The 10,644-nt window shown below is 40.9% G+C and overlaps 1 protein-coding gene across 2 annotated transcripts; it reads left to right on the plus strand.

The window, feature by feature from the left end:
- The first annotated feature begins 351 nt into the window (after positions 1 to 351).
- Positions 352 to 10,261, plus strand: ppp1r10 (protein phosphatase 1, regulatory subunit 10). 2 transcript variants are annotated; one of them, XM_047604784.1, is made up of 19 exons: positions 352 to 414; positions 587 to 871; positions 4,153 to 4,261; positions 4,366 to 4,452; positions 4,762 to 4,897; positions 4,983 to 5,034; positions 5,126 to 5,215; positions 5,302 to 5,430; positions 5,515 to 5,620; positions 5,767 to 5,870; positions 5,966 to 6,093; positions 6,262 to 6,418; positions 6,699 to 6,842; positions 6,953 to 7,199; positions 7,311 to 7,386; positions 7,501 to 7,719; positions 7,905 to 8,022; positions 8,138 to 8,509; positions 8,817 to 10,261. In XM_047604784.1, exons 2-19 carry the CDS (start codon positions 865 to 867, stop codon positions 8,966 to 8,968), a joined length of 2,433 nt encoding a protein of 810 aa, XP_047460740.1. In that variant the 5' UTR covers positions 352 to 414; positions 587 to 864; the 3' UTR covers positions 8,969 to 10,261. The 2 variants fall into 2 exon arrangements, with proteins under 2 accessions (XP_047460740.1, XP_047460739.1); XM_047604783.1 differs by lacking the exon at positions 352 to 414 and having other exon boundaries at positions 421 to 663.
- The last annotated feature ends 383 nt before the right edge of the window (positions 10,262 to 10,644 follow it).

A 10,644-nucleotide genomic window follows, 5' to 3' on the forward strand; every position in this document is an offset into this window, starting at 1 on the left:
AGTGTCATTTTTATTATTGTTCGTTTTGTGTGAAAGAGTGCTAAATAGCAGCTTCCGGTCTGACTGGCGCATTTGACAAACTGACAAACGAGTCGCCATTTTGAAGAAATATTATTAACAAATTTTATATATTAAACCATTTGTACAACCCGCGTAAATCATCAAATGCCGTGTGTGTTTTGAATTCCCTCCATAACAATCCAAAAATCACAGACTTTTAAGGTGAGATTAGGGAGTAATTAGAAATGACATGTGAGAGACGCCATTATGCCCTTGGCTGGATGAAGAAGGTCGGTTAGCCACCATTTTGTTTCAGCAAAAAGGGGGAAAACCGATGCTCGTGACGTAAAAAACGTCACGTAGTATAAAAAGTAAGTCCCTCCTTTTCGAGCTCATTCCTGGATTTGGTCAAAGGTAAGTGAAGTCAGAAAGACAGGACGGCTTTTTTCCAACATGTTTTCCGTATGTTCATGTGAAGTTATTGCTGAATATATATGAAAATAGCACCTGAAGACTCTACTATAGACGAAGAACTGGAATACTTGACAGAATCGATATTAAATGTTTGTTTTTGTGTGTTTTCCAGGTATGAATTCGCTTTGCCGAAGACTGAACCGTCGAGGACTTTGAACAACTCTGCTCAAATTCATATTTTTTCTTCAAGTAATGGACATTTGATTACTATTTTTGCCTCCAGTTTCTTCCAGAAGGAAATGCTAGCATAGCTACCACAGCCCCACCCATTAGAAGTCTTTAAGTTGATATTAAAACCATGAAGGTTGACGACATTAAATTGATGAAATAGGAGATATAAGTGCCTGAAAAGCACACTAAAATATTCCCGAGACGCTGAGGATCTATAGTATGAATAGTAAGTTGATTTTGAAATTGACTCGACATTCAAACGAAAATAGTAGATAATAGGCTAGCTAGCGGTTGCTGGCTAGCAGGCACCGTAAATTAGCTTGGTTCTTGGCAAACAATTATAAAATATTATTATAGTATGAGCTCACACAGGAAAGTGGACGGACGCACATCGCTCCGTTTCTTTGTGTGTGAGACGGAATAGACGAATTGTATAAATAAAACCAGAACTTGTAAAAATCGTTAGATAACCATAAGCAATCTATTCATAAAGATTGCCGTAGGCACAGTACGCAAACTAGATCATGAAGTCGGACTTTTTGCCTGCCAGACTTTCGTAGGGGCTGCTCCATGGAACGAACACCCAGCCGCAATCTATACATAAAGATTGCATTAGTATGAGGATTGTGGACTTACTTTACCAAGCACTGTGTGTTGAAATGATAAGTATAGCACAGGGACTTCCCGAAACCTCGCATCATGCACTCGGCAATCTGCGGATAAAGATTGCAGGATGTCTCGCAAAGTGGTCTTTCGAAGCACAATCTGGGGATTGACAATATGGTGGACTGGTTGTGGTTTGCTCGTCGTCTTCGGCCAGCTCGGGGGCTAGCCGAGTTTTCCTCGGAGCAACATTTGGGAATATTTGCAACGAGTATTGACTCATACCCATCGCATTGTCTGATTTCTCTGCGCGTATGGCTCGCTATACTCCCGGTGCCCGTCGCCTTGTTTTTCTCTTAGCCTGAGTGCTGTTTGCTATGAGAGCCATTGTTGTTTGCGAAGGGATTGGTTTGTCGTTGAAGTGGTTAACAGAGGGAGGGCTCTGATTAGCAGTCAGTCTCTAGCTCCCTCCCCTTTGTCAGGCAGCTAAACCACTGGAGCAGGCCTGCTTCTGTGACAGATGTCAAGCCTTTTATAGGCTTCGTGATCTGCCCTTATATAACGAGGGCGTTTTACGCTGTATTTATGTGCCCTTAATGAGGATACAGTGTTTCCTTACTCATAGGAAAGTCTATTGCACATACTTTTTTGTTGATTGCTTGTTCATTGAATGCAGTCATACGATTTTATTTTTGAGTTTTATTTATTTATGTTACATAATTTATCAGTGATATCTAACACCACAGTATTACTATGCACCAATAATAATGTTCTTTCTCCACCTGAATCAGGAACCAGGGCCATGTTTAACACTAATATTGTGTACATTTATAACAATTGTGACATTTACAGGAAATGGTTTATTTGCAGTGTTGTGGAGGTCTGAGACTATATAAAACTTCTACTACAACAGTTACGCGGGTAAGACCTAACTGATTCCTCACATCATGACATTTCGAGTCAACTGATTTCCAGCAGGACTGCAGGTTCTGTACTCAAATTTGCAGTTAACCCAAAGTGTGTCATAAAATGTGTAAACATGGAAAAAAAAAATAAGTGCATGCTTAAAGCCTCAATCCCAGATGTTATGAACCATTTGGTGGTTTTCCTATGAATTATCATAACTTAATATTTTTAAAAATATATATAGGATATACGGATGTGTGTGTGTGTGTGTGTATAATTGAATACATAGTGATCAAATTACTTTATGTTGTTTTGGTCACATTCAATTATTCAAGATAATAAGTGGACTTAATGACATTATAAAACATTCAACACCTTTCAGTCATAATTTATTATACAATCAGTATTATTTTTTTACACTGCCAGCCATTTTAATGTAATACTGTATTGACTGTTAATTTGTAATGCATTTCTGTGCCAGTCAGTACAGTGCTGGTGTGCAATCATAGATGAACCTGTAGGTGGCAGTAAAAGGCCTGACTTGTACCTCCAGGCTGAAATGATAATGGTTATGTAGTTACAACACTGGCCAATATAGATGTACACTCCCTTTGATCATATGTGTGTATATATATGTATATATATATGTATAATACATATACAAACAGATGGCTGTTGACATCCTACAACTCTACAGTTTTAAACCATTCAATTTTTCATTCAGTCACATTTTGTTGTTGAATTGTTGAATATAGTTTGAATCTGTATCAACGATCCTTTATCAGATGCCATATTAATTGGGAGAGTGTGTTTGTACAAGGTATCTCGGAGGTTTCTTTCCCCTTTCTCCTTGTCTGAGTTGCATTTTTCCATAACTGTGGATGACTGTGTTAGATGTATGGAATTAAAAAAATGAGAACTCATTATCAGTAACATTTTTTTTTAAAAATTCCTCTCTTTGACTATATTTAATTGTTCACCTCATTTCCCCCCGAAAACAATCAATGTATTACATATAGGCCTAAACATACGTGTTACTGAATACATAATAAGCCAGGTGAATATGCTTTTCATATTTTTTTTGTTAGAGAAATACTTGAATAAAATTAAAAGGTAAATAAAGAGAACAATTAAGTGAATGGGGTGATTTCTAAGTATTGTTTGCATTGATCCAGCCTTTAAATCATAACTTGTACTGGAATAAACAGTGATCACACAAAAAAATGTTTTATGAGAGTATGTCCTATCCTGTAAGTAAATGTTTCAGAATGGAGATAGACTGGCACTACAGTCTGCATCCTGTCCTTGTCCTTGCTATACTGGGGTTGTGTCAACCCCCTGAAACTCCAAACATCTAAAGAACAAGGCAGCAGACTGAAGCCGTCAATTGCTGTGGATGTTTGTCAAAGTGTCACAGGGATGGAACCTTCTGCTGCTCTTGGTCACTATACGACCATGTCAGGCAAAGCTTCATTCTGGATGATGAACTTTTTCTGCTTCAACCTGATATTCCAGTTATTAATTGGATAGTAGGTCAGAGTGATCTGCTCCACAGTGACTTGAGTTACAAGCTGATTGGTAGTTGTGCTTAACAGTATAATGAATATGGTGCTGAAATCCTCAGTGAAGTTGATGAGAACTTTTTGGGTGACTCTTGATATTGTCTGTCAGTTCTTTGTAGCTTGGAGATAGCAGGATATTCTTGATGTAAACCTTTTAGAGTTTTCTGTGATGATTCAAAGTGGAATCTAGTTGGTGTTCAGTACTGGAGTGAGCCGTGATGTTACTTTCTGACAGGCTGTAAACGTTCGACAAAATCCTAATAAGTCTGGGTGTTCTTTCACATGGAGGTCCCGTTTTCTTTTTGTCAGTCAAATAGTCCAAACTTCACAATACATTTTACAGACTTAGGATGCCCATGCATATCAGAAAATCTAAACCTGAAAAACCCATCCATGTTTTGCTTAATGTTTCACTTGTCTGTGATGTGTGTTTTAGGTATGGCGGGGAGACCAGTAGACCCCAGAGAGATTTTGAAAGGTGTTGAGGCCCTGCTAGGAAAGGATGGAGAGCTCCGTAGCCTGGAGGGAGTCCCAAAGGTGTTCAGGTAAGAAATTGAAGTTAGACCTGTCTGTGGGTTTAACATAAAAAAAATAGAGCATGGCTCTTTCATTTAGTGATATCTGATCACCTTTTCTTTTCTTGCTTCAGCCTGATGAAAGCCTCTACTAAGATGGTCAGTAGATGTATGTACCTGAATATCCTGCTACAGACAAAATCGCATGATGTTCTTAACAGGTAAACCTTACAGTACTTCTGCTGAATATGCTGTGTATTCCAATAATTGATTTCCATGGTGTTTTATATTTGTGATAAATATACATGGATTTATAGCTGGAAAAATGTGAACTATTTTTGAATGTTATTCAAATCAAATCAAAATACATATTTTTATTTCACTGAGTGTTCAAATCCGTGTCAGACACACCTTTTTTGTATTTTTGACGTCATCCCAACACAACAAACATTTTCATTCCAGTTTTACTTTTATTGTTAATCTTGTTGTCTGTCACTAATTATAAACCACTTGTTCCCTCCTTCATCCAGGTTTATCAGAGTTGGTGGCTACAGACTCCTCAACTCTTGGCTCACCTACTCCAAAACAACCAACAATACCCCCCTGCTTCAGCTCATCCTCCTCACGCTGCAGAAGTTGCCTCTCAAAGTAGACCACCTCAAACAGGTACTTTCTCACTTCTTGTCAGAATACACCTCCAGCTCTCTATAAAGGCAACCACAGCATGTAACCTGCTTTTATCTTATCCTAGAACAACACAGCCAAGCTGGTCAAGCAGCTTAGCAAGAGTGCAGACACAGAAGGTCAGTTCCTTTTACTCCAAAATGCAAGACTCTTTTGTATTTTGTATTTCGTATTTCGTATTGCAATAATAATCTTATCTCTTGTTTTTAGATTTGAGGAAGTTGGCAGCTGTACTTGTAGATGGTTGGATGGCTACAATCCGTTCCCAGAGTGTTTCAAGCAGTGGCAACTCTCCTGCTGGTACAAACTTAGATATTACTTTTCAATTTATCCTTCAAAAGCTCCCCAATGCAGCTGATTATAACATCTTTGTATTCATCTTCTAGATAAGAAAAAGAGGAAGGAGGAGAGCAAGGTTCCAGTGCGAGATGCGAAGGAAAAGAGTGCAGAGGAGGAGAAGAAGAAGGAGAAACCCAAAGCTCATGCACCCAGCCACGCAAAGATTCGCTCCATAGGTAAACTTTACACAATGTGAGCTGATTGTTGGTTGTTGTTGGTTTAAGATCATTTTAACCACCAATTTATTTTATGTTATGTAGGTTTGGAGATGGATGCTCCTAACCCAGCCCCTGCTAAGAAGACACCCACAGCCCCACAGCTGGGAGACAAGTACAACATCAAGCCTCCACTCCTCAAGAGGCCAAGGTATTGTAACCTTTCATTGTTTTGTTGCCTCATCTATGTGAGCACAGCACCATCTTGTGGTGTAGTCACACTGCTGGCCCATTGGTGCTCTCAAGTGGCTGGTGATAGTATAACATGTTTCCCTATCATATATTTTCCACCAACAGCACCGGTCCATCAGATGCTCCACCTCTGGAGAAAAAATATAAACCTCTAAATATGCCCTCTAACTCTGCCAAGGAGATTAAAGTCAAAATCATTCCAGCACAGCGTAAGTCCTAACATACCTGCTTTTAAAGAGACACCTTTGAGTCTGTTATCTTTACTGTTGTTTTAATCTATTGCTCTTATTTGAATTCACCACAGCTATGGAGTGCACAGGCTTCCTAGATGCTCTGAACTCCGCCCCAGTGCCTGGGATCAAGATCAAGAAGAAGAAATCCAGTGCTAACGCTACAGCTGGTACCAAAGCTGTCTCTCCCACCTCTAACAAGGTACCTACTGATCACATATATGACCGCTGCCAATCCCCAAAATATTCTCAAAATTGACTCATTAATTAGGAATTATTTTGGTTTTGTGGTGATACACTTTGATTTAGATAATGTTCTTTTCACTGTTAAAATACCATCCTCTCATTTTTGTTCCATTTTTGTCCTCAGGCAAGTCCGTTTGACAGCAAACCTTCGTATTCCTCATCTTCTACAAAACCATCATCTCCAGATGCTGCTGCTTCTACTACTCCTTCTGATGAGAACCAGGAACCAGAGCAGCCTGGGACCCCTGTTCCCTCTGAGGACCCAGAAGCCTGCGACAACGGTGAGGCCCTTGCAACCTCACTTAATCTATTTTTATTGATGTCAATGGCAACAGCAGTGTTATTTATAAAGCACATTTGAAAACAACATGAGCTGACCAAAGTATAGTAAAAACAGTTGCAAAAGTTTACAAAAATCCATCAACACAGAGTCAATTTTTTTTATTATATTTAGTATGACGATTATAATATTCAGTTTTTTGACATTGCATTACCTTGTGTTTCCTTATTTAGCAGGGATCAGTGTTCTTATGCTTTCTCTTTGCATTTTTTGGTTTGTAGGTGAGAAACCTAATGCTTTGGCAGAACCACGTGGAGAAGAAGAAAGCTTGACCAAAAAGGGCAAGAAGAAAAAGACGGTTCACTGGGCGGAAGAGGAACAGCTCAAACACTACTTCTACTTTGATCTGGATGAGACGGAGAGAGGTATGGCATGTGGTTCTGAACATAAATGTGTCCAATAGAGTGTCAGTAGTCAGGCCTGTGAACTCTCAAAATGATATATTATTTATGCTATTGTCATATTTAATCCACAGTCAATGTCAACAAAATCAAGGACTTCGGAGAGGCTGCCAAACGAGAGCTAATGATGGACAGGCAGACGTTTGAGATGGCCCGCCGTCTTTCCCATGACAATATGGAAGAAAGGGTTCCTTGGACACCCCCAAGACCTCTAACCCTAACTGGAAGTCTGGTTATCCCCGGGGAACACAGCACTGAAAAACTCACCCAGAGAGACCGTGAGATGGGAATATTGCAGGAGATCTTCCTCAGTAAAGAGAGGTATGGTTTTAGAAACAACCGGGTGTCTTTCACAATATGGACTACAAATTCTAAGACGTGAGTGATTACATTTAGGTCACAATATTTCCCTCATCCTTTCCTTCTCACTAGTGTGCCTGACAGTCCACATGAACCTGATCCAGAGCCTTATGAACCCATGCCTCCCCGTCTCATCCCATTGGATGAGGTAAGCACATTCAAATCATTCAAATTCTTTCTGTCCCTTATTTTTCCAATCAGTTATTTTTGTCCATGTGTGTGCAACTACCTCGCTAAGCTGTCAGTCTGGTCTCCGCTACAGGATTCCTCCATGATGGATGATGGTTATGTCGAGCCCATGGACACCACATCACAGCCAGACTCTGCCTCTGCCCAGAACGAGAGCTCCAAGCTGCCACCTGTACTGGCCAGCCTCATGGACAACCTGAGCAACACCTCCCGCAGCCCACAAGCCACTCACACTGTCAACAACCCTGTGACTCCCACTGTCAATGTGCAGGAGCTGCTTTCATCCATCATGGTGAGTGTATGAGCTTATTATCTGTTTAGTAGTTTGTATCTTTTTCATTCTCTTATTCATTTCTTTTAACTTTCTATGTAATTTACACATAAATCACATTTTATTTTTTGTCTGAATGACAATTCACGTGGTTGAAAAATGTCTGTTGTTGTAATGTGTAACTAACAACAGCTGTGTGTCTTCAGGGTGCTTCTGGTAATCAGTCCACTGAAGACTTAATTAAACAGCCCGACTTCTCAGATAAAATTAAACAGCTACTGGGCTCCCTGCAGCAGACGCAGAACCAGACTGGACCTCCACCAGGTAAATTCAGCGCCTTGTTTTGCTTAAGAACTACAATCCTCCTGTTGTAGAATAATGTCCCCTTGTGGTCCAATTGGTCCCTATCTTTTCTTACCCTATTTTTTTCTCTCTGTAGTCAACCCAGGTCTACTGGGACACGGCCCAGGCATGAACAATATGAACAACATGAACAACATGCACATGCAGATGCCCATGAATGGTGGCTACCCACCTAACAACTCACCAGGGGGTCCACGCTTTAACCACCCCCCACCCCCCCACAACCATGGACCACCATTCAATGTTGGTGGAGGTCCACGCATGATGGGGCCACCACCAGGTCAGGGCAGAGGAGACAATGGCAACTACTGGGGAGATGACTCTATGAGAGGTGGTCCCCACAGAGGGGGGCACTTCCACCGAGGTGGCCGGGGTCGAGGAGGAGGAGAACCTGGCTTCAGGGGCAGAGGGCGAGGAGGGCCTAGAGGCGGACACAACAACATGAATGGTTAGTGAAATCACCTCTTTTTAGTTAAATTAGGGTCTCAATTTTTAGCTCTACCCAGCGCAAAGAAAGTCTACAAAAATACATAGTGAGGGTGAAGTAAAAGTATTGGCAGTAGCTCACACAGTAAATTCAGATTTATGTTCATTTCCACAGTGCTAACCCCTTGGTACAGAAATAGTCCTGCGACACACATCCCTATGCTGCTCTCTTGTTCTCTGTTTAACCTGGTAGTTCATTCCTGATCTTAGAAGCAGTAGTTATCAAAAATATCTGATCATTATTATTCTGTTTTCTTTTCTTATGTCAGACATGTCCAAGAGGCCTGTTTGTCGTCACTTCATGATGAAGGGAAGCTGCAGGTATGAAAGCAATTGTGCTTTCTACCATCCTGGTGTAAACGGACCACCACTGCCACCCAACTACCCCACCAACAACCAGCACCCACAGCATGGCCACTAGTTGACACTGCTGCCAGTCTGGAAATGAGTGGTTGGCCACTGTTGGCCACTGGAACAGCCATCTTCTGTGATTAAATCTGTGCACAGTGTAGGAATCACCGTTTCATGCACAAGTATAGGAAGGACAAGACATTCTGTCTTACCTTTAGAAGTTATGACTGACTTGAATCCGTGAGCTCTGCCTCAGCTAACAGAGAGAACAAACTGGAGAGAGGGCGGGAAAATTTGAAAGGATGGACTCAAAGGCTGTGAGATGATCACTGATGGGAGTCTGTGTTTTTATTGTGATCATTTTTAACAGTGAGACTAAAACAAGCCGCCACATTTGACCACTATGTCTGAGTTGCTGCAGCTAGCTGTCTGTCTGCTCTGTCACTTTTCTACCAGTGTCATGGTCGACTAAATGGAAATATTCTACTCCGCACAAACTTTTCCAGTTGACTGAATGTCCTGCTTACTTTGACTGTTGTCCTGCACATCAGATGTGATACTGCTTTTGTATTCCTTGTAATTTTGTTACGTCATGAGTAATGTTTGCAGAGGAGTCGGACATTTTCCCCTATCTATATGACCACTATATGTAAGAGAAAGGCTTAGGAAGCACTTTAAAAAGGTAAATGCCAACAATTTAGCCACATCCATGATTTATTAATTGAAATGAATTACATTATATTTAAAGTGCTTCATTTGCCCAGTCCTGAAAGAAGTCCATGAAAAAACTCTTGACCTGAGAAGGAGGATTACCTTTCTTTTTTTCCCCACTTTTCTTGCAGCAGCTGGTATTGAATGTGAAGAGACAAGGGTGAAACAACAGCAGTATGTGTTTTCTGCTTGTGTGCCCAGGCTCAGCAGCTCAGAATTAGAATGTCTGCTGGATGTGTGTGTGTGAAATGATAATGGAGACATGTTGTGGTCCTGTGAGAAGAGCAGCTTCTCCCAAATCCCAGAGCTGCTTCTGTACTCTCATCTAAACCCAGCATGGGTTTGTATTGCCGGTGTTGATAGGAATGATGAATTCCCCCTGTGGGTCACCTGTATTAAGTGTTTTCTGTGAAAACATGTTTTGTGTCTCTTGTGGGACTGGAAGAATGTAATGTTTCTTGTTGCTCCCTCCACCTTTTTTTTTTCTTTTTTTTTGATACGATCTTGAGAACATTGGCCCATTTTAAAGATAACTTAAGTGTTGTCAGTATGAAATGTTTGTATGAATCCAGAACACAAATTCATACACTTTTGTTTTCAGCAGATTTTTTTGTACACAGTGTATTGAATAAATGTCCAAATACAACAAGCAGATTGGATGAAATGTGAATTCCGTTGCTCAATGAATAATTCCTCAGTGTTTCAGCATCTAGTCCTGGTGTTATGAGCTTATGTGCTTCACTTTTAACCAGACAAATGAATCCTAGTCACACAGGCTGTTTCGTGTGTGTTTGTGTGCGTGTGTGTTGGGATGGGGGTGGTGGGTGTGGGGGGTGACATTCACCGTCATATCCGTGTTATCAGGGCAGGGTCGAGTGCAGATGGCGAACGTGAAGTGTTAATAGGAGTGGCCTTTAACCCTTCCCTGTAGTGCAAATATTGACTGGTGCTGTGACAAAACAGCGACAGTACTAGACATGGAGTGAAAGGCAGTACACAGAGAGCTGGGGGGGTTAAGGACACCTCAGCACTAAA

Source organism: Mugil cephalus, chromosome 14, assembly GCF_022458985.1.
Source record: "Mugil cephalus isolate CIBA_MC_2020 chromosome 14, CIBA_Mcephalus_1.1, whole genome shotgun sequence".
NCBI classification, from domain to species: domain Eukaryota; kingdom Metazoa; phylum Chordata; class Actinopteri; order Mugiliformes; family Mugilidae; genus Mugil; species Mugil cephalus.

What these genes read in the sequence shown, in the direction of transcription:
- ppp1r10 (XM_047604783.1), top strand. Translation starts at nt 495, where the DNA reads ATGAAAATAGCACCTGAAGACTCTACTATAGACGAAGAACTGGAATAC. An exon ending in AAGTAGACCACCTCAAACAG is followed by an intron (nt 4,898 to 4,982) that starts GTACTTTCTCAC and finishes ATCTTATCCTAG; the next exon opens with AACAACACAGCCAAGCTGGT. An exon ending in TCTGGATGAGACGGAGAGAG is followed by an intron (nt 6,843 to 6,952) that starts GTATGGCATGTG and finishes TTTAATCCACAG; the next exon opens with TCAATGTCAACAAAATCAAG.